The sequence below is a fragment of the Ochotona curzoniae genome, unplaced genomic scaffold, assembly GCF_017591425.1.
Source record: "Ochotona curzoniae isolate NIBS_2020 unplaced genomic scaffold, NIBS_Ocur_1.0 contig_3498, whole genome shotgun sequence".
Classification (NCBI taxonomy): domain Eukaryota; kingdom Metazoa; phylum Chordata; class Mammalia; order Lagomorpha; family Ochotonidae; genus Ochotona; species Ochotona curzoniae.
The window spans coordinates 12,833,383-12,857,658 of NW_024465885.1; the positions used below are offsets into that span (position 1 = coordinate 12,833,383).

The 24,276-nt window shown below is 38.7% G+C and overlaps 1 protein-coding gene across 1 annotated transcript in view; it reads left to right on the top strand.

Moving 5' to 3' along the window:
- Positions 1-19,301, top strand: part of TOMM70 (translocase of outer mitochondrial membrane 70) — a 33,336-nt gene extending 14,035 nt beyond the window's left edge. The window contains exons 4-12 of the mRNA XM_040980572.1: positions 681-790; positions 4,035-4,183; positions 6,192-6,399; positions 11,244-11,378; positions 12,296-12,403; positions 13,573-13,689; positions 15,211-15,308; positions 15,746-15,868; positions 17,385-19,301. Of these exons, the coding sequence (XP_040836506.1) occupies positions 681-790; positions 4,035-4,183; positions 6,192-6,399; positions 11,244-11,378; positions 12,296-12,403; positions 13,573-13,689; positions 15,211-15,308; positions 15,746-15,868; positions 17,385-17,538 (1,202 nt within the window). The 3' untranslated portion in view covers positions 17,539-19,301. The remainder of the gene's footprint in view (positions 1-680; positions 791-4,034; positions 4,184-6,191; positions 6,400-11,243; positions 11,379-12,295; positions 12,404-13,572; positions 13,690-15,210; positions 15,309-15,745; positions 15,869-17,384) is intronic.
- Positions 19,302-24,276: the final 4,975 nt, after the last annotated feature.

A 24,276-nucleotide genomic window follows, 5' to 3' on the forward strand; every position in this document is an offset into this window, starting at 1 on the left:
GGAGAGGAAGTTAGAGTTTTTAACCTAAATTGGTTAAAACAGCACTGATGATGCCGCTAGCCAAGGTTGTATCAGGAAAATGTGATGGTAAATTGACTTGGAAGAAGAAGGATGTGGAGTTGTGGGATTTAGTACAAAAGAATAGGGACAGCTATTATTTGAGTGTGTTAAAATTGAAAGGTTAAGGAACCGTTGTTTTTGATTTTAATTTCAAGCCACTGTGACATCACGAAACAGAAGTCCTATTTTGAAATGGATTTATTTTGAGAGCTCTGTGGCAAGGTGGGTTAGAGACAAACACTAATCCAGAGATGTGCACAAAAGACCAAATGTGAGATGGCCACACTGTGTTGGCTGGAAGAGAACATTCCTAAATTGCTTGTTTCATTGGCTATGCATAGAATGTTGGGGCAGTAAGAACACCAGAAATCATGCAGTATAGCCTTTTTTGCTTTATGTGTTAGGAAAACAAACTCCAGAGAAATGGAATAACTTTCTGAGCTTTTTGAGGTTGGCAGAGTGTATAAAATCAAAGTTCTGAGAATCAGTTTATTAGAAACAAAAGCAGATGTGTCTTCAAGCCATGAGTGTAATGTTGTTGCTTTCTGTAGTTCATTGTGTCTCTTTGATGATGACAATCAGCTTTCCAGTAATCTCAGACTGTTTTCCATCATTTCTAGATGTCACTGCTGTGTGTATATTAGAAGGCTTCCAAAACCAACAAAGCATGCTGTTAGCAGATAAAGTTCTTAAACTTCTTGGAAAAGAGAAAGCCAAAGAAAAATACAAGGTAATTTATTTTGGGAAAGGTGATAGCGGTGCTATATACTGGTACAGTGTGTGTTGCACATTTTGGATGAAGAAAGTCATGCTTCTGCCTTAATAGGACTACAATTTAGCAAGAGACTCTTACAAAAAGGAACCTCAGAAAATATGTGTAAAATGGAAATTAGAAATTCCTTTGTTTTGGTGCCAATTTTTTTTTTAATCTTCCAATATATGAAGTACTTTTAAAAACTCATCGAAAAAAGACATACTCCTCAAATGTCTGCAACAGGTAAACTTGCACCAGGCTGAAGCTAGGAACCTGGAACCATTCAGGTCAGCGTGCAGATTAGCAGGAAGTGGTATTGGACCTGGAGTAGCCATGACTCCAAGTTAGGCACTCCTGTTAGCCATGTAGGATCCCAGGTTGCACCTTAACTGTCACATAACACACCCACCCCAACCATTTATATTCTCTAATGTTTGTGTGCCACTTTGTAAATCACAGAATATGTCTCAAAAGTAGTATTGTTTTAATTTTTGTAATAACCCTATAAGATAAGTATTTCCACTACCATTTTATTTTATTAGTAGTAATTTTTTTTTAAAGATTTGCTTGCTTTTATTGGAAAGGCAGATTTACAGAGAGAACAAGAGACAGATCTTCCATCCATTGGTTCACTCACAGTATGACTGTCATGGTTGGAGCTGATCTGAAGCCACGTGCTTTGAATTCCTCCCAGGTTCCCTTGTAGGAGAATAGGATCCCACATCCTTGAACTCTCTTCCTCTGCTTTCCCAGGCTGTAAGTAGGGAACAGGATGGGAAGTGGAGCAGCCAGGACACAATCTGGTGGCCATGTGGGTTGCCATTGCTTGCAAGCAGATAATTAACTAATTGAGCCATTGTGCTTGCCCCTTGACTCCCATTTTAAAGATGAAGAAACAACTGGAGGCTAAATGATAATGGTTATATAGTTGGTAAATGGTGGAAGTGGATTCTAATGCTGTATTTTAGATACTAAAAATTCAATAGTTTGTAACATCTTAATTTAAAAACTTATGATTATATAAAACAGGAAGGTGTTTCTTTTGAAACAAAGTTAAAAAGCATTAATGATTTACCCAGCTTCAACTGTTACTTGAAATTTCTTACTCAAGCTTTTAGAGTGATGAATCACTTCCGCTATTTTAGTTCTTCTCGTTCTGTAGTAAAAATCTAATTAGACATATTTGTCATTTGATAGGTAAACATTTAACTTAAAAGATTTATTTATTTTATCCCTCATTAAGACAAATTGAGTCTTTTTCAGAAGAGAGCACAAACTTCAGTCAATACAAACTTTTTGTTTTATTTAAGATTTATTTATTTTTATTGGAAAGTCAGATATACAGAGAGGAGAGACAGAGAGAAAGATTGTCCATCTGATGGTTCACTCTCCAAGTGGGTGCAACAGCTAGAGCTGAGCCAATCCAAAGCCAAGAGCCTTCTCTGGGTCTCCCACATGGGTGCAGGGTCCCAAGGCTTTGGGCCATCCTCAACTGCTTTCCCAGGCCGCAAGCAGGAAGCTGGATGGGAAATGGAGCTGCTGGGATTAGAACTGGCACCCATATGGGATCCTGGCAAGTTCAAGGCGAGGACCTTAACGACTACGCTATTGTGCTGGGCCATTTTATATTTATTTTTAAAGATTTATGTATTTTTATTGCAAAGTCAGATATATATAGAGAGGAGGAGAAACAGAGAGAAATATCTTCCGTCCGATGATTTACTCCCCAAGTGACCGCAACGGCTGGTGCTGCACCAATCTGAAGCCAGGAGCTCTTCTGGGTCTCCCACGTGGGTGCAGGGTCCCAAAGCTTTGGGCCGCCCTTGACTGCTTTCCCAGGCCACAGGCATGGAGCTGGATGGGAAGTGGGACTGCTGGGGTTAGAACTGGCACCCATATGGGATCCTGGTGCGTTCAAGGCAAGGACTTTAGTCGCTAGGCCCCAGCACCAGGCCCAAATACAAACTTTTAAATATGGACTTTCCTGTTTTCCATTTTCTTCCAGACTATTTTCTTACAAAGTCAGATTCCCTTTTTCTGCTTCAAGTGCAAGGATAGTAAATCTACCAATATAACAGCAGTGGTGTTCATTATTCATGAGTTGTAAAATTCAACAGCACATTTAGGTGCCTGCATCCTTGTCACTGTCTTGCAGCGATGGATTTGGTGCACGGAGCCGATAATAACACGCGTGGACCCTGACTGATTGTCAAAGCCGAAGTTTATTAGGGGCCTCAGACTTTATACACTGAGAGTCCGTATGGGGTAGGGGAGGAAGTATTGAGCTCATCAACAAAACCCATCTACTGTTTTCGTACTCTTGATTGGAATTCCTTTTGTTTTGTATATTCCTCCGGGTGTTCTCATTTACATGCTGTTTATACAAAGGTAGCCCTTTGGTTGTTCTCATGCAAATACTGTCCAATGATCTGCAATCCTGTGCTTGCTGACCTTCCAGGGTCACAATGTCCTACACATCCCGTATTGAGCTATCTAGCATTTGATACCCAACTCTGACTTCTGACTCAAGCTGCCTACAACTGCAGAGCCTGAGAGGCAGTTGTGATGGCTCACTGAGTGGGTTACTGCCACACATGCAGGAGATGAGTTCTCAGTTCCTGACTTCAGTCTGACCCTGTCATTGTGGGCACTTGGGGAGTGAACCCGCAGATGGGAGTGCACATGCATATGTGCCTTATCTTTGCCTCTGTCTCTTTCGGTCACTTTTCTATAAAAATTTCACTCATTGGGTTCAATTTTGTGAATAAAAGATCCAAAATTTCTTATGAGAGCTTGTTGGCTATATGATTCCCTCTGTATTAAAATGTATCACTCTAACTGTACATCAAAAAGAGAAACAAAATATTCCCATAATTATGAATCAGATGACATGGCAAAAAGAAGAAACACAAAAGATACAATTTCGCTGTGACTTGGAGATCCTGAGGTGAAAGCTCATATGGTCTATATGAGCTCTGTTTGTAGCAGCTGTGTAAGACATGGTCCTATATTTGGAGAGGAGAAGGGCTTATTTATAGCCTGCTTTGAACAGTTGGGACTGGCAGTTTAACCATTGCTGCTGTCATATATAACTTGGAACTTAATCTTCAGTTATTTGAAAATGGATTCCAGTTTTACAGTAGTCATTTTTATGTTATACAGTGTGCCTACTTTGGTTATTGGTCTCTTATCCTGATACACTCCCATGATTAAATTTCAGAACCGTGAACCTCTGATGCCATCTCCACAGTTTATCAAATCCTATTTCAGTTCTTTCACGGATGATATTATTTCTCAGCCCATGCTTAAAGGAGAGAAGTCTGATGAAGATAAAGACAAGGAAGGGGAGGCTCTAGAAGTGAAAGAAAAGTAAGTGTGTCAAGCATGGTGTCTGCTTAATGGATTGTTTTGCTGCTATGAGTTTTCTCTATAATGCAAGTGAATTCTAAGATCTCAGGAAAAATATTTGTATATATGCATGCACCTATAATAAAGTTTTGTAATGCTATTGTTAAGATAAAAATGCTTCACTAACATTTGAGAATTTTCCAGTGACTCAGAGGTTTACAGCCTGGAGGCCTGCTGCTTCAGTCCTTCATGACATTCTCAAGTCAGGAGGTTGACTGTATTGGAATACAAATACCAATCTGAAATAACTGCACAACTTTCAAATGTTTTAACTCAGGGAAAATTTCCATTTATAAACTTTTAAAAATGTTTTTTGTTTTTGCTGGAAAGGCACATTTAAAGAAGGAAAGACAGAGGGAAAGATCTACTGGTTCACTCCCCAAGTAGCCTCAACAGCCAGAGCTGAGCTGATCCAAAGCAAGGAGCCAGGAGTTTCTTGAGAGTACCCAAAGAATGAATTCTTTTTCTAAGTTCTGGTTGCCTAGCAAAATTCCAGTATTTGGGCTTCCTGTATTTCATTGAGTAAAAGCTGAAAGTAAAGTTCAGGATCTTGTGTTCACAGCTTGCAGTCTAGTGATGGAAGGTAATGCATAAGCTATCTGGCCTATTTATCCATTTGTTTTTTAACAATACTTGTGTTTTGCTGTTGAGGCTAGATCTCTAAGAGAAGGACTAATAATATTGTCGGGAAGGTATGTTTTAAATGAGTTAGAAAAAAGAATATAATGGTGTTTGCATAGCAAAGCTGGGTAGGGTTTGAGGAAGCATTTTTATTGTTGACTACCTTTTGAGGGAAGGCACTACACATAATTTTACTGAACTGTACATATTTTAGTTAGTTGATAACATAATCTTTTAGAAAACTGTACTTGAGAAACAAATACTAAGATGTCAAATATTTGATGGGCACAATGGCTCAGTGCGCATTGAACCAGAAACTCAGTCCGCTTCTCCTTAATGCAGAGCACAGAACTGACTACTTGAGAAATGACCTGCTGCCTGCCAGTGCAGCAGTTTGAGATGGGATGCAGGCGCCTTAAAAGCTAGGCTAAAATGCCCCCCAATAAAGGTATTATTAAAGTCCTATTTGATAGAGGAGTTCTCCTTTACCTTTTGTTTCTTTCTCTCCCTTAAGATTTATTTATTTGGATGTCATACTTACTGAATCTTTCTTCCTCAGATGACTGCCATGACCAGGACTGGGCCGGGCCAAAGCCAAGAGCTAGGAGCTTAATCTGAGTCTCCTGCCTGGGTGGCCCAGATACTTGGGTCATCTTCTGTTATGTTTCCCAGTCATTAGCAGGGAGCTAGATTGGAAATGAAGCAGCTGAAGCTTAAACCAGCACTCATATGGAATCTTGGTGTTGCAGGCAGCAGCTTTACATGCTACAAGACTGGCCCCTAACTTTGCGTTTTTGGTTATTATGTGTCCATTATTTTAGATGAAAACAATAGGCCTTCTATTTGAGAACTCTTCAGATATTTCCCTGTCTCCAGCTTCATGTTTATAACCCAGTCCATTTTCCACATGGCAGCCAGAATAATCTTTATAAAAGCACAGCTCTGATCACAGGGCTTGGTTGGCTTCTCTGACACTAAACTAATTTGATTATTTCCCCCTTTTTTGCTCCTCTGTTAGTGATTAAAAGTGTTATCAATGTGCTGCAGATGTGAAGGTAAATAAAACAGGGTCCTTAGTAAGTGTTGAACTTAGTCTTATCTTTGATTATCTCATCTTTTCACATAATGCTTTCTTTTAAAACTTTTTCTTCAAGGCATTGAGAAAGTTCCAGTCTCCATTAAAAAAATCTCAATCTGTTTAACCTCTGCTTCCCAGCTCAAGTCCCACACCGGCTGATCCAACTTTTTCACAAGAAGTGGATAGTTATTTAACGTACATACTCAAATGTGACGTTTTGGCATTTGATTTTTTATTCGTAAATAATTTCCACTATCTTTTTATTTTCAGTTCTGGATATTTAAAGGCCAAACAGTATATGGAAGAAGAAAATTATGATAAAATCATAAGTGAATGCTCAAAAGAAATAGATGCTGAAGGCAGATACATGGCAGAAGCATTATTACTGCGAGCTACCTTCTACCTACTTATTGGCAATGCCAATGCGGCCAAACCAGATTTAGATAAGGTTATCAGTTTGAAAGAAGCTAACGTAAAGGTACATTTTAAGATGTGTGTGTGTATGTGTGTATTTGAAGAAATGAATAGATACGGTGCCTTGGATAACATTTGGCAAGTTTTTTTAGCATATCAGCTAACATCTCGCCAATAGACTGTTTTGTTTTAGATGGGGAAGCACACAGAGTTTAGTTGATGCTGTGATTCTGAAACCTAAATACTATTTTTTTTAAGATTCATTTATTTGTTTGATGGAACTGCAGAGACAGAGAGGTAACTTTTCATCTGTTGGTTCACTCCCTGAATGGCTGCAGCAACTAGGGGCCAGAGCCAGGATTCCAGGTCCAGTACTCCTGGGTCTCCTAGGTGGTTGGCAGAAACCCAAGCACTTGGGTCACACTTTACTTATTTCCTAAACACAGTAGCAGAGGACTGGATTGGAAGTGGAAGTGAAGCAGCCAAGATTTGAACTGATGTCCATGGGGCATACCAGTGTCTTCAGGTAGAGGCCTAACCCACTTGTGCCATAGTGTTGGCTCTGGAATTTTTTTCTTAAAACGTCTGGAAATTTCAGCTTCCTCTTGTAGCAACTACCTATTGTGCTGCATGCACTATATTTGTGTAGTGGTAAAGATGATACAGCAGTGCTGCAGTAATATTAGCCATTATATGGGACCTGTTATATACATTTAATTAAAAAATAGTGTATTAATACTAAATTCATTTATGATGTATTTGGAAAGATACTGTATTTGAAAACAGCTTCTGAAAACACAATACAGAAATATCACAAAAAAGTTATTCCAGTTGTATTTTTCAAGTCTTGTTAAGAATGTTACATTTTCTTTTTTTTTTTATTATAATTTATGATTTATTTGTAAAATAAGTTGCATCCATTTTGAGTTCTTTCCTGAGAGTGAGTCTGAAGTCTTATGTGAAGCTCTAGGGGTTTTGTCATGAGCCTTAACACTTATTGGCATGATTGTTTATCCTAGTTGATGGTCTCCTACCCAGGTTTCTAACTCAGGTTTCTATGTAACCTGGTGTCATGAAAATTTACTTGTGCTGCCAGATTCCTTTGTCTGTCTGACCTATGTACAGTGGATTCTTTTTTTTTTTTTTTTTTAAAAAATCTTGCTTAGTTGATTAGAGTACAAAGTGTCAAGGGCTACAGGAAAGTGGGTAATATTATTGTTTCCACACTAATATCATTTTAAGAATGTTATAATTTCTATAATTAAGGATTAAGGCAGTCTGTTGAATTATGTTTGCCTTATCAGTGTACCAAAACAGAAGTTTACCATTTAACTGTTTTTTGTTACTGGCTTAATAATCTCTGTGGCCAGTTTCTTCCTTGATTTAATTGACCTTTATGGCCTCTTTCACTTATAAAATAATCATTAATATATTTGAAGAAAAAACAGTGCTTTTAAGTCCTAGATATTTGGGGGTTTTAATTTTTTTATGTTTACATAGTGAAGAGGGATCATGCCCTTGTGGGTCTCCCATTAGGGTGAAGAAGGTTAAAGTATGGAGGAAGGTGGGTGGACAAATGCTGCTGCTGCTTTTTTTTTTTTTAAATCTCTTGTGTTTGCAGAGGGGAAGAAGGAAGAACCTCTTGTGTTACTTTTGCTTTTGATGGTTTTGATAGTTCTTAGACATTGTTGGCTTTGTTGCACCCAGGTTAAGAAAATCTTTTCAAGGTCTATTGGCTGACAAAATCCACCTTAGTGCTTCCATAGACCCAGGAAAATGATGCAAAGCTTGGCCAGGAGAGTGGTCCAGCCTGTTCCACTTCCCATGCTCGGGTGAGGTACTCCATGTCCTTTGCTGGCCAAATGAGCTGGCTGTCATGTCCCCCACACACAGGCATCAGCAGCTGAGGAAGCCCAGTCCTGACACATGCACTTCTAAAATCACAATACAGAAGTATCACAAAAGCTTTTCCACTTGTATTTTCCAAGTCTTGTTAGGAATGTTAGAATTTCTATAATTGAGTATTAAGGCGGTCTTGAATTATGTGTGCCTTATCAGTGCACCAAAATAGAAGTTCACCAACTAACTACTTTTTGTTCCAAGGTTTGATCACATATATTGTGATTTTTTCCTGTGGCTGGGGTTTGAGTTCAGCCAGTTAGTTGGGAGAGTCCCTCAAGAAACCTCTCATGGGGTAACCTAAGACTAAACACCTATGTAAGCCGTCTAGCACAGGGTCAGGTTTGGTTTCTCACCTGTACCAGCCAGAACATTTGTAGAATGTACAATAGTGGTAGATGCCACTGCTTGAATAGTTCTGACCCAGCCCCATCTCTCACGCAAGCTGATGGGTTGCCACAGCCTAGTCAGGGTAACCACCAGGCCAGCCTGTAGCCTGGTTTTTGCATGTGCTGGCATTCGCTGCAGCATCGAACTCTTGTGCACACTTATGGATCCTGCAGCTTAACTCAGGCCAACCCACTCCCAGACCCAGCCCACACATATGCCAGAGGGTGCTGCTGCCTTGACCAGCCTGGCCTGCCTTCAGCCCCAGCTCTCGTGTTCACCAACAGAAGCTTCAGCCTACCAGGGGAATTCCTCAGGTTCTCCTATCAGGCCTGATCCCAGCCTTGAATCTCACTAATGCCAGTAGATAGTGCAGCCCAGCCTGACTTGGCTAGCCCCTCATGATGTTGGCACTCACCAGCAGGTACTGCAGCTTGTCTCAATTGGCTCACATTCATTCTGGTTCTTAAGTCCTAAATATTTGTTAAAACTTCTTTGAAAATCAGATTTTCAGATTGCCTTCATAGTACTGCCTTTAATTTTGTTTCCTGACCCTTGCAATTCTATCTCATATTTTTGTTGTAAAATTGGGAGCATTCTTATTTGTTTCATATATGTAGCATTGAGATATATGAGGTATTGCTTTGAACAAAATCTTGAAGAGACTCATTATCGTGATTTCAGTTTTAACAGCAAAAACACTATTTGCCAGGTACAAAAATTAGCTCAGAATGAATCGGGGGCCTTGCATACAACGAGATCCCATGTGGGTGCTGTTTCAAGTCCTGGCTGTTCTGCTTCCCAGCCTGCTCCCTGCTCATGGCCTATGAAGGCAGTGGAGTATTGCCCAGGTCCTTGGACTCTGTACTTGCTAAGAAACTCCTGTCTCAGCTTCAGACCAGACCAGACCAGCTCTGGCCATAATAGCCATTTGGGGAGTGAGCCAGTGGATGGAAGATTAATCTCTTTCTCTCTGTAACTCTTTCAAGTAAAATAAGTCCTTTTAAAAAATCAGAGCTAAATGTAAAAGCTAAACTTATAAACCTTTTTTAAGAGAACAGGAGAAAATATTCGTTACTTTGTATTTGCCAGTGGTTCCTGAGATAAACACCAAAAGCATAAAAGAAACAACTTAAGAAATACATACTTTTGTCTTTCTAAAATTAAAAACTTTTTTGCACTTCAAAGGACAGTATCACTGTTCAGCATGGAAGAAAACCTCCCACAGAATAAGAGAAAATATTCACAGGTCATTTATCTGATAAGGGGCTGAAGTAAAGATTAAGAAAAAAAAGCATGAAAACCAACAGTAAAAAGAACCCACTTTAAAAATGAGCAGATATCTGAATAGATATTTCTCCAAGGAATGTATAGAAATCAGCAGTTTGAGGGCACACTTAAACAACAGACTGATGCACTTATGACTGCTTATGTGGGACTATACGATTGTAAAAATATAGGGAAAATCAGGGGTGGGAGTTTGGGGGAGAAGGTAGGGAAATCCCAGACCAGATGGAATTGTAACATGGTTCAAAGCTTTAAAAAAATTTTTTTGAAGAATATATAGAAGTGACCGGTAATGACATGAAAAATACCCGGATCATTAGCCATTATAGAAAAGCAAATTAAAAACTACATGATACAACTTCAACCCAGGGATGGCTATCACCAGGAAAATAGGCTACAAACAAAACGATGGACAATAGCAAGTATTGATGAAGGTGGAGAGGTTGAAGCCCTCCTGCATTGTTGTGGATGTAAATGATAAAGTGTCTTTGGAAATGAGTTGGCAGTTCCTGAAAATCCTAAATTTATTTCAGTTATCATATAATTGAGTAACTCCACTTCTAGATAAAGAGTTTAACATGTACTTCAATATGAACTTTTTTAAAGATTTATTTATTTTGAAAGAATTTCACAGAGCCTGGGGGAGACAAAAGATCTTTCTGTTTCTGCAACAGCCAGGGCTAAGCCAGGCCAAAACCAGGAGTCCCACATGGATGGCAGGGCCCAACACTTGGGCCATCTTCTACTGCCATTTCCAGGTCATTAGCAGGGAGAATGGATCAAAGTTTGGCAGGCAGGACATAAGCCAGTGCACATGTGGGATGCCAGTGGATGCGGGTGGCAGCTTTACTTGCTATACTGCAGTGCTGGAGTTCAACATAAACTTTGTTCATGAATAGCAGCCATCAAATGTCCATCATCTGATGAATGGACAAATAAAATCTCTCCCATGGAGTAATATACAGCCATAAAAATTGCAGTGCTGGTACATGCTACAATACAGATGAACCTTGAAAACGTGCTAAGTGAAAGAAGGCACACTCAGGGTCACATGATATAGTATTTCATTTGTTAGTTTCAAAATACACAAGATTATAGAAAAAGAAGATGGGTGGTTTTCAGGGGCTATGGGTAAGAGGGACTGAAAAGTGACATTTCTTTCAGGAATTAGGTAATGGTGATTAATGTGCAGTTTAACTACTAAAATGCTAAAAGTGACCAACATGAACCCTTCTAAAAAGTGAGCCGTAAAAGTATGTGAATTACATCCATAAAGCTGCTATTCTTGAAAGAAAAAGAAAGCAGTGATTAACGTTCACTTGCTTTGGTTTGTAGCTTCGAGCAAATGCCCTGATCAAGAGAGGCAGCATGTACATGCAGCAGCAGCAGCCCCTGCTGTCCACTCAGGACTTCAACATGGCCGCCGACATGGATCCTCAGAACGCAGACGTCTATCACCACCGGGGACAGGTACACCACTCACTGACCAAGACGTCTCACGTCCCTGTGATGTCACTTCTGATTTTTGTGAACAAAGTATAATATAGTTGCTTCGAGTTTGGATTGACTTTTCTTTGATTCCATCTTGATTATAAGAAAACAAAAAATGATGGCTTGCTAGTTTGGTTTATTTTTTAGGTGCTCCCTTGGTCATTGGTTTTCAATGAGTAAAATATTAATTACATTTAGTAAGCATTTTATTTAAGGCTAGAAACAACCATGTGATTTTCATAGACTCTTTAAGAAAATACCAGCCGGGGTTCTATAAATTCTCAAGTCTCATGTAAATCCCATTTTGTAAAAGGTATGTTTCTTTAATAATAGTATATAGTGAAGAAACAGTTCCCAATTACCACCTCATACGGAACAGCATGACTTCATGGCTGGTTGGAATATGTTATGGTGGGAAATTGGGGCTCTCCATATTGTCACTGAAGGGGTGAATGTCTTTGGGAGAGTTTTGCATAGTATGTCAGTTTGGCGTGTATTAGTAAGTGTTGCTGCCTTTTAAAACTCTTGACATTGTCATGCTCTCTGGCAGTGTCTTCACTGGCAGTATCTTAAGATTTGCTTAAAAAATAAAACAACAAAAAAGAAAAGATAAAAAAACAAAATTAAAAAAAAGATTTGCTTTTAAAATTAGCTGCTGTGTAACCTGGTTTGAAATTAGAAAATTAAAATGTTTACTTTTCCAGGAAAAGGGGTTTCTTAAGAGTTTTTTAAAGCTTGGGCACTGGTATGGTTTTAGAATCTTTCCTTCAAAATTCTAACATTTTCTGGTATACTGTTTGTGGATATAATTCCATATAGGATAATTGTTATATTCTGAACACTGTACTGATCTATGATAATGAAGAGACATGGTATGTACTTATTTTTTTCCTTAGCTGAAAATACTGCTTGATCAAGTTGAAGAAGCAGTGGCGGATTTTGATGAATGTATTAGATTAAGACCTGAGTCTGCTCTAGCACAAGCTCAGAAGTGTTTTGCACTGGTATGTAATTCTCTTTCGTTATTTCCTAAACGTCATATTTGCTTCCCAGAGTTAATAAAAATATTTCATTGTCTCCAAAACCATTTATGATGGTCCTTCCAGAAGTTCATGGAAAATGGACTTCAGGGTGAATGTTTTAGGGAAATAGTTAAATGTTTCCCATATTGGAGTCCTATTTGGTCCCAGCTCCTCATCCCACCCACCGTCCTGCTAATGAGCATCCTAGGAGGCAGCAGGTGATGGCTTAACTAGTTGGGTCCCTGCCACCCATACGGAAGATCCCAGTTGGCATTCTGGGTTCTTGGCTTCAACTGGACCTAGCTGCAGCTATTATGGACATTTCAAGAATGAACAACTCTCTTTTGAGAGTAAAGTAAAAATAATTTCAAAAATACATGTTTATTTTTGTAAGTAAAGGCATACTACTTTTATAAGGAACGATTCGTTACACACATGTTCCTGGGTTCGCATTAGCAAAGACCCCATGTATACTGTGCGTATTATAGTACACATTTTCCATAATTTTTTAAAGTACTCCTGTTTTGTTTTTCCCTGAAGGATGACTACAGTGGGGAAGTATATGTAGGAAGTAATGCGCAGGGCCTGTATTTCTGTGGGTATTTGAGTTCCTCTTGATACCTCTCCTTTTTTTTGATGCTCACCTAGATAGAACTGATTTCCCTGCTTCTTTGCCATAAACTAATGTGAAGACAAAAGCACTTTGAGGAAACAGTCTATAGTCAGGATGCTAATAACTGTTCTGTCACTTCTTGATGGAGATCTTTGTTAGTATTCAGAAACACGAAGCTAAAAAGGTAAACTATATTCGCAAGAGATGTCACTCTATAACCAGAGTCCTAACAAAATTTTTCTTTTAGAAATTGAGAAATTGAGTTGCAAGCATAAATACACTCCTATTACAGTATGATTTTTTTTTAAAAAAATGTTCGTATATTTTAGCACTCCTTAAATTGTATGCAGAAGCTGTAGTCCTATACTCTTTGGATCCCTGCTGCTAAGATATTTCCTTGGAACTTCTTTGGATTCAACACTTTGTTAGCAAATTACATAGTTTTCTGGGCATTTTTCTATAATCTTGTGGGTCCTTTGTAATATGTTAACAGTCTAGGAATTTTTAATTCTCAAGTCTGTTTGAATTTTTGAAACAGTATCGCCAGGCATATACAGGAAATAATTCTTCGCAAATTCAAGCAGCTATGAAAGGCTTTGAAGAAGTCATAAAGAAATTTCCAAAGTGTGCTGAAGGCTATGCGCTATATGCCCAGGTAAATGTGGTTTTCTGAGAGGAACGGTGTGCATGTGCTGCATCCCAGTGCTTCTGTGGATTCTCTCCCCTGGCCCCAGGAGGATCCTGGTTCCCTGCAGAAGAGGCTCCTGGGAAACTAAGAGCTTAAACTCATAAACAGGGTATACATGTTTGGATTGGATTTGTAAAATCATCTTAAGAAAATTACCTCTGAGTAACAGAGAGGGAGAATGTCCATGGGAAAAGTTTTCTTTCTCTTTACACACTTCTTAAATGGTTAGATAAATATAAGCTGTGACAACTGATTTTTTCTTTAGTTTGTCCAAAATTCTTAAAGCTTTCTTGGATTAAGACTGAAGCGTTTCCTTCATGTCATCTTCAGGCATGTTAATTTTTTGAGCCAGGGAATTTGGGAAGTTTCATTTGTGTTAGGTTGTGCACGTTACTTCTGAATTACGAAACCCAATCCTGAAGTTATTTGACCTTAGTAAGAAATAATTTTGTCTATTCAATCTTGGTTCTTCATGATTTCTTGAAAAGCATGATAATAAAAATGGAGCATTGGTTGCAGACTGCAACCAATTATAATTATAGAAGTATGTATTAAGATTAAGAGTTTCTAAAATGTATCAAAATAAGACATACAGATTTCAACAATATGACATTTGTATCAAATACACTTAGGCTTATTAAACTTGATAAACTAGAACATGGTAGCACCATCCTTTTTGTCATGGCATTCAGGGCTCTTTTTGTGCAAAGTTCATAAATAACTGAAAGAGCAAAGGCCACTGTATAGCTTTAAAAAAAAATGCTAGCAGCAATTCTACCACAGAGCTTCCTTACTGCATATTTCCGAGTCAGCATGTACCTTCAAAATAGGTTTGACTAATGGCAGCTCTCTTCTCAGCAGTATCCTTATGTTCTTTTGGCCCTAACGTTTATGTTCTTTGGTTTGTGTTTTCATTTTTAAGACAATCTGTTTTATATGCAGTAATTATACACACACATACATACACAGACAAGTATAGTTATGTGGCATAACTTTCTTGTAACTCTCCAAGCTTGAGTTTAGGTCCTGACCAACTTTCAGTTAGAATTTGTTTGCTTTGGTCTCATGTATTTTTAGCTATTGGGTTGGCTTTAAAATAGCCATAACTGCGGTTTTGAAAACTAACCATTTTTAGGAAATGACCAATAATAGCAGAAACCTTAACTTAGCCTTCTGAATGAATATTACTCTCACACTACTAGTTCCCTTAGGACTTACTAGGACACCTTATAAATGAGGTGAGTGATTCTGTGAGATTCATTATTTTTTGCAGCTTACTTGCTGTTGTAACTATCTACCCAAGGTTTTATCACAGCCCCACCTAAAAGTGCCAATAATAAAAATGTGAAATTTAAATCTTCTTACATCCCCAAAACATCATCTGACAATGAAGGGACAAATGAAGTAAATTTTAATAATTAACCAATATGCTTTTAACCACATAGATCACCAGTTGCTGTAATGTAACTGCAGTATCTCCCCTCATAGGCATTAACAGATCAGCAGCAGTTCGGTAAAGCTGATGAAATGTATGATAAATGCATTGAGTTGGAACCAGATAATGCCACAACATACGTCCATAAAGGGTATGTATATGGCTCAGTTTGTACCTACTAAATTCCATACATGGTAATAAAATGAATTTTTCTGGATGTAGAAAAGTCCCAGTGAATAAACTGACTGGTTTCTTAATATGTATTTTCATTCGTAATGTAAGCATTTTGTCTAAGGGTTTAAATTTCAGTTTTCTTATCTTTTTGTCCTTGAATTATCCTAAGAAAACATTTACATTTATACAAAGCAAAAAATAAGAAATAGAAGGAAAATTCGCAACAGAGATTGTTGGACTTTTTTGATAGTAAGAATTGTGGACTGCAATACATAATTTAAAACGGTTTGTTGCTGATTATGTTCTGCTTTAGTTTTTGTTTTTCCTTTCAAGTTAAATAATAAATTCACTGAATGTGGAAACTGACTTAATACTGGGCCATGGTCATATCTGACTGCTTTTTTGTATTTGCAGTTTACTTCAGCTTCAGTGGAAACAAGATCTGGATAAAGGATTGGAACTTATCAGCAAGGCCATTGAAATTGACAATAAATGTGATTTTGCATATGAAACCATGGGAACTATTGAAGTGCAAAGGTAACTTCTAGAGTTTGTTTTAGGAAATTTTTGGCAGCTCTGCATTTACTTTTCATTCTTTTCACAATATCAATTTTTAAAACCATCATCAATGATCATTAAAAATTTTTTCAAGATGTTAAGCATATGCATTAGAAAGGGAAATTAGGACTTTCACAATACTTGTTGTTGAGTTTCCTCCTCTTCGCCTATGTTACTCCTGTTGGAAAAAAAAAGTCCCTGTAATGTGCTTGGGAAGGTGTGAACATAAGGACTGGTGGCTAGGTTTTCCGAGTGCCTGCTACTACCAGGAAGCAACCAGCCAAGCGATAGGCAAGCTGCAGTGTTATCTGTGAGGGTTTTCTTTAAAATTGGAGTAAGATACTTTTTTTTTTTCAACTCTGACATTCCTGTAAATTCTTGTTTTGTGTGAATGTTTATCCATGGATGACAGCTGTCAATATTTGTGGGACTTATCATAATAAAAAACCATCTTAACAATGTCATTGCTGCTCATACTTACTCTTGGCTTAGTGCTGAGCTTTATGTTTTCCAAATGTTTCAGTGTTGTTAGGTTCTCTGAGCCCCAGTCTCACCATGGCAGCCCACACCCAATCTGGATAGGTTAACAAAGTTGCACACATTGTGAACCAAGCTGTGAAGACAGGATTTTCAGTCGATATTTCACTGAATTGCTGCTCCTGGTCTGTCACTTGTCAGGAACTGAGAATAGCTCTTGTAAACTGATATCACCCAGCTCCCGCTGCCCTGTCCCTGCTCAACTGGAGGCCTCAAAAAAGTCTTGTGATTCTTTTGAATCATTCTGTACTGACCCATAGCATGCAAATACTAAACTACTTCTTAGTTGCTACTGTGTTAATATGAATAGAATATTTATACTAGAATAGGATTAGGATAGAGCAAAATAGAATTTTTTTAGAATAATGTACATATATAAGAATCTGCATTTATAAGTGTTATAGATCTTGGTTAAGGATCTATGCTCTGATGGAATTTTATTTTTATGTTTTACTTGTACTTTAGGCATATCATACTAAATCTTACTATTAAATAAGTTAATGCGAATGAGGGAAATTGCTGATTTTCCTTATCCTGACATTTAGCACAAGTGCTGCCTATAGTATCTGAACACGAATTCTAAAAACGATGTTTTAGATAATTTAATCGTAGCTTTTTTCTTTTGGTGTAGGAGATTAAATAGGTCATTTAAGGTACATTCTACATTGTTGCTCTGTAAAGGTCTTGTTTTAGTAGAAATTTAGAATGTAGGAACCAAACAAGTCCGATTTTAAATAGACCCTTTGATTTCCTTATCTCTGTTCCTATCTCTAAACAAAGAATATAAGATACAATGTAAGTACATAGTACTTGTGGCAATAGTTACATCCATTGCCTCTTAAGAAAGAAACATTTCATTACATTTGTTAAATGTTAGTGATCGTATTTTCTGTAGCACCACTTAAGTGTATTGAATTACTTGTGGAATCTGAAACTATGTAAATGTTTGTTCTTTTAGAGGAAACATGGAGAAAGCCATTGACATGTTCAACAAAGCTATTAACTTGGCCAAGTCCGAGATGGAGATGGCTCACCTATATTCCCTTTGTGATGCTGCCCATGCCCAGACAGAAGTTGCAAAGAAATACGGTTTGAAACCACCAACATTATAAGACAAGGGGAAAGAAGACTTGACCCTCTTTTTAAGTTTACCCTGTCTTCAACTGAACCCTAAAGACACTTGTGAACCTCGTGAACTTTGTTGAATGGTGGAACTTAACATTTCCGTTTGTGGTGTTGTCACTCCTTACATCTGTTTCATGTCTAGATGTTGTGGGCGTGGCTGTTGAAGGAAGGTTGCAGTGTTGCAGCGTTTATTTCCTGTGCAACAGAAGCTTAGATCTCTTAAAAGGGATATGCAAATAAAGTTGCAAAGAGTACAAGTGATAAGTGGCCATGCAAATAAAAACTTTGATTTGTTGATTTGTTTTTATTTTTAATGTGGGCTGGAGGGTTGATTGTTTTTTATGTATATGTGAGTATTTTATAGGATGTTCTTAATGTAAGTGCTGTAAAATAATTTTTTATATTGTTACTCCTTTTCAGTTTATATTCTGAAGGAAAAAGTTTAAATGGGGATTCCAGTAAAACTGAGAGAGCCTTTAAGCAATTGTCAGATAGTACCATACCTCTGATTCACAACAGTTGGTTTTCATGTGGTAAATTCTGCAGAAGCAAAACATTCTGATATGTGAGTCATTAACAGAGAAGTGGACCAGGCAAGCAGATAAGATGAAATGCAAGTGTGTTTATAATTGCCTGTGGCTATTTTTGTAAAATACACTATTTAATAGTGCACTTTTGAAAGTGCATGTTGCCAGTGTGTGTAACTCAAGTAAAGATGGACTCAGTGTGATATGTAGGGGTATCAGTTAGCTTAAATGTCTCCCGAAGAAACAGTAGCTAACGGTTTCAAAAGCAGCTGAGTCCTGAAGCCAGAGCACAGTGTTTGCTCTGGTGACAACACTGAGAGCTGCGCCCAGCTGCCTGTGCTGGAGGACCGCGGAAGCTGAGGACACCTACGAGCTTTCTCCACGAGCGGCCCTGATTCTCTGAAGAATAACTGCTTGGATGTAGGTCTTCACCACGGGTACTGATGGCTGATTTTTGTTTATCCTTACTCTTCCCTTACTTAGAAATCACTTTAAGGTTTATTTCCAGTCATTACTGTCTTGTCCTTCTGTCTATACAAATATGCTGGGCTTTACCGGGTGGGGAGGAGTTATGTTCTAAAGGGGTCTGTGAAGTTTGAGTCTGAATATTTTAAAAGAGCAAGCCTTCAGTTGTACTTTTCTGAAACTGAAAATCCACTTATAGTTTACATTAATGGGATTAAAGGAGCATTTTTACCCTCTTTACAAGGGTGCTTTATCCTGTTAAAACCAAAACAATTTTGTGTACAAATAGTATCTTTTTAAAAACTGTTAGAAACAAATGTCTTCCAGAGCCAGTCTGGAAAATATCGAGGAAGCCCCTAACTCATTAGTTGGGACAGTTTAACATGATTATTGCTAATGGAAAATTCGAGATCTCTGCATTTTGTTCTTAAATTATGCACCAATTATGAAAACTCTTGAATACAGAAATGTTCTACATCTCTGAATGACCTCTGGCTTTAAAAAAAAGTTTTTATTTGCATGGCTGTATTTACATCAACACTGACATTCTCTTCTACTCTTCTCCCTTCTTTCTCCTTGGAGTTGGGTAGGAAAACAAAACTGAAGCATGTGCCATTCAATACTAGCATTCCAGATTCTCACAGACCATTGCCTGTTGTGAAAATATTTGAAACTGCACTGAGAGCTGCATCTGTCTGTATCTTCTCTTTTGTAAATGATCTCACCTGTAAATTCACCAAATAAATATTACATTCAAACTTTTCTATCTATTATTTAAATAGGAAGATAGGTAGTTCACTCACTTATTAAAGTGTTGGATAAATGCACCTTTCTCTTGGCTTCACACTGTCTCTGAAGATAGCAGCATCCCGGTTTGCTGACATGAATGGCTTTCCAACGAGGCTCTGCAGAGAGCTAGTAAGAGCCAGCTCGTCCTTCCCTGACCTGCCAAGCAAACCTGGGTCTTGGGGCTCAGTGTGTCCTCAGGAGAAACCAGGCTTCTGGTGAGTTTCAGCACAGTCCTCAAACACACAGCCTGAGCACACCTGAAAGTCTGTACGCAGTGGGATAGTTGAGGAGTAAGCAGGGTGTATATCCAAAAAGCAGCAGCTTTGGGTTTTTTAAAAATATGATTCAGACAACTTTCTGCCCTTTAGGATCGCAAATTGATTTACTCAGATGATAGCTTGAATAATATCTTGTACCTGTCACCCTTAAGCTGTTTATGAACAGGAGGACCATATAATTGAACAAACCAGGAAACTTCAATGAAAACATACTTATTACCCAAGACTGTCCTTGGGAATTTGGGTTGCATGTTCTTTGTAGTCACAAAGAAATAATTTATGGCTAAGTAGGGAGTTGGGGTCTAATCTTGAACAAAGTGACAACTTAAAATTTCATTATCTGTCTACAAGCTTTAACACGCTGGTAGAATGAAAAAGATTTTTGAAAAGGTACGCTCAACCCGGGAGCTGGTTGGTGTTACCTTAAAGGACAGAAATGTAGAGGTGATGGTTAGGAAGGTTGAAGGTTTTCCAAGGTTATCCCAGGAGGCCCGAAACAGAATCGCAGAAGTCCTTGTAGAGGAGATTTCAAACAGAAATCGGTGTGTCCACAGAGGCAGAGATGGGAGTGATATGACCAAAAACAAAAGAATGTGAGTGCCCCAGAAGATGAAGAAGGCATACACACAGCAGAGCACCTCAATTATGGTTCCATAGCTGACTTTGGACTTCTAGGCCCTAGAAGAGCAAAACAGTAACTGGCATCTTGTGTTATTCAGCCTTTGTAAATTTTTTTAAGCTCTACAGTAAGCTTGGGGTACTTTGGTAAAGAGCTCACAGGAAACCAATATTCCTTTGACTATCAGGTATAAGGAGGTACATGTGAGAGGCATTAAAATGAAGACTTTTCAAATGTTTTAGGACTCTTAAGAATTAGGCAGTAGGAAAACAACCAGTATGGTTTAAGGTGCAGCACAAGTGGCAGAGGTACTTACTGCTCTCATGCCCTTGGAAAGTCTGCTGATGACTGGAAGAGCTGCTGTGCTTGCCTCCCAACGAGGGTGCAGGCCAAAGGTCAGCTTGATTGCTGCCTTTTGGGGTGCCAGGCCCTAAGGCCCCATTTTCTCAGTTATTTCATTGGCACTTCAAGGTGACTTGACTGCAGTTGTCCTGAGGGACTACAGCAGGGTTAATTGGAGCATCTGAAGGGTGCAAGAGCTCGAAGCCAGGGGTCCAGAAGGCAGCCTTGTGGGAATTTTTTTTCATTCCTGACTCATGGCCAACAATTGTTCTGTTAAGTTTTAACTGAGAAAATATCTGCCAAGACATGTCAAGTGTCTAAAATTTTTGCTGCAAATTATACTTTCCTAATAAGTCTTGGGTCAGACAATGCACATAAATACTAGAGCACAAGCCATATGTGCTCATGGTCTGGGTTGCATGGGTTTGACAGGAGATAATCAAGGTGGCAATAGCATGTGTGCAATGTGTATTTTATATGGCAGCACAGATCTTTCATGAGCTGGCTACAAACAAACCTGTCTGGCTTTTTTAAACTGTTGTACTGGACAGTAATCAGACATATTGTGCAAGGAAAGAGCCTCCTTCAAAGCTGTTCAATGTACAAACCTTGAACACATTGTCCAGAACAAAAACTGAAGATGTGCAGAGAACCATGGAGAATTGATTCCCAATCTCTCATTCTTAATCCCAGCTTAATCTTTTACCAGTTAGAGGATTACAGTCTATTTTGGACCACCTGCTGAAGGGAAAAGGGTAACAACTGAGCCTCAGGCGACCTTATTTCTAAACAATGGTCCACTGGGTGTATGAAGATCCCATCCAGCTCTGTAAAAATGTTACATCATGTATCTATCTGGATTTCCCAGGTGATAGTCTCAGGCTAAGGGAATCATTATGGAATGAGAAACTTGTTAGGGAAAAATAGACCCTACAGGGATGCACTGACTCCAACCCAGCCTTTCAAGCACTTTTCAAGTATTAACCTTAAATACATGAAAATAAGGGCTTTGAAGAAGAATACAAAAGCTCAATGACAGTTCTGGTGCCATAATAAAAGTTACCTAAAGTGTGGCCTGGAAACAACTGCCCAGCCTTAAGGAGTAAATGGGATCTAGGTAAGGAATTTCAAGAAGAAGGGGAACCACCACAATGAAAAACGTCGTTGGCCCCGGGGGCATGGCCTAGTGGCTAAAGTCTTCGCCTTGAACGCGCCAGGATCCCATATGGGCACCGGTTCTAATCCTGGCAGCTCCACTTCCCATCCAGCTCCCTGCTTGTGGCCTGGGAAAGTAGTTGAGGACAGCCCAAAGTCTTGGGACTCTTCACCCATGTGGGAGACCCGGAAGAAGTTCCTGGATCCTGACTTCAGATCAGTTTAGCATCGGCCGTTGCGCTCACTTGAGGAGTGAATCATCAGATGGAAGATCTTCCTCTGTGTCTCTCCTCCTCTCTGTATATCTGACTTTGTAATAAAAATAAAATAAAAAATCTTTTTTAAAAAAATGTGGTGAGGGGACACTGAGTGAGTTGAAAATGAGCCAGCTGAGTTCAAGCTCCAACAAGATCAAGTTTTAAAATTTTTTTTAAATTTACTTGTTTTTATCGCAAAGGCAGAATTACAGAGAGATCTTCCATTCACTGGTTCACTCCACAAATTACTGCAATGGCTTGGAGTTGGGCCAATCAAAGCTGGGAACCAGAAGCTTATTTCAGGTCTCTCATGTAGGGGTGGGGACCTAAGGACATGTGCCGCCCTCCACTGCTTTCCCAGGCCGTAAGCAGGGAGCTGGATCAGAAGTGAAACAGTCAAGACTCGAATCAGTGCTCTTATGGGATGCTGGCACCATGGGCAGAAGCTTAGCCTTCCATGCCTCTAAGCCAGTCCAAACTTGTGTTTTTAAACTTGTGAAGATCCCATATATGAGAACACAACCTGCATCTCTACATTCATAGCACAATCCATAATAGCAAAGACATGGAAACATCCTAGATGCCCAATGAGAGAGGGCTGGATAAAGAAATCATGGTACATCTACTCTATGGAATACTACTCAACCATTATGACAAATGAAATTCTACCATTTGCAACAAAATGATCCCAACTGGAGCTCATTACGCTCAATGAATTAAGCCAATCCCAAATGGACAAATTTTTGTTCTCTCCTTTATAAGGCAATTTTCATGCAAAACGCATAACAAATATATATATGTAAACAAGTATACGCTTGTAATTTCATAAACAAGCAATATAATAGATACCAGAGTACCGGGGAACAAAGAACTGCAGTATACATCTCTACTCTCAAAGAAAGCTTAATAAATAAAACTTAAATACACCTTGACAACAAGATACTGGACTCTCAATCATCGTTTATATCTACAATCTCATGACACATGTAAAGAGCAGAAAACTGGAGTTGAGACTGCAGCTGAAGGACTAAAATACTGTAAAATACAAGGGATGATGGAGGTAATGAGAAGGGGGGGACGGCCTATACCTACAAAACTATATCATGAAAAATAAGAACAGGGCCTGGTGCAGTGACCTAGCAGCTAAAGTCCTTGCCTTGCATGCACCAGGAACCCATATGGGTGCCAGTTCTAATCCCAGCAGCCCCGCTTCCCATCCAACTCTCTGCCTGTGGCCTGGGAAAGCAGTCGAGGACGGACCAAAGTCTTGGGATCCTGCACCCACATGGGAGACCCGGAAGAGGCTTCAAGTTCCTGGATTTGGACTGGCTCAGCTGCGGCCATTGCAGTCACCTGGGGAGTGAATCAGCAGATGGAAATTTTCCTCTCTGTATAGCTGACTTTCCAATAAAAAATAAATATTAAGACATAAATAAATAAATAAATAGAGGGAGATGGCTCAGAAGTGGAACATTTGGGACTCAAACTGGCACCCACATGGCATGCTGACACTGCAAGTGGTGGCTTACTGCACAACAATGTTGACCCTCCAAAATTACTTTTAAAAATTTTTATTAATACAAAGAGAACAGATTTTATTCCTACCATAGGTATTGTCCTCCAAAATTCTTAAATGTAGCAAGTCAAATCTAGTATATAACAAAACGGTATTACGGTGTTAGTCAACAAGTAGTTAGTAATCCAATACAGTTACAGGCAAAAGATACGAACAGACACTTCCAAGAAGCACATGAAAACCCACTCAGCATAGTCGCAGACTGTAAAAACACTGAGCACATCAAATCTTGGTAAGACCTGGCAGCAATATAGAATGGTAAAATCACTACCACTCCAATCAAGGAAAAATGAAAAAAGTGTGTATAAAATACTTCTAATTGCTTTTGTGTAATAGTCCCAAAGTAGAAATAACCCAAATGGATAAGCAAATTATCACAAAGCCTTACAATTAAATACAACTCAGCAATGAAGAGGAATGAATTACCAATGCAAAGATGACTCTCCAAATAACAAGGAAGAGGAAAAAAAGGAATTAAAAAGAGACATACGGCATGACTCCATTTTCACACAGTTCTAGAAAACACGAATTGTCTACAGTGATGAAATTCATCAGTGGTTATTTTGGAATGAGGAATAACCTGAGAGATTATAAAAGAGCACAGAGATATTTTGGGAGGTGGTAGCTATGTGCATCTATGTGTGCACTGTCAAATTTTATCAAATTTTATAATTAAAAAAAAAATCATGTGTCCTTTTCACTGAGTCTACAATATTG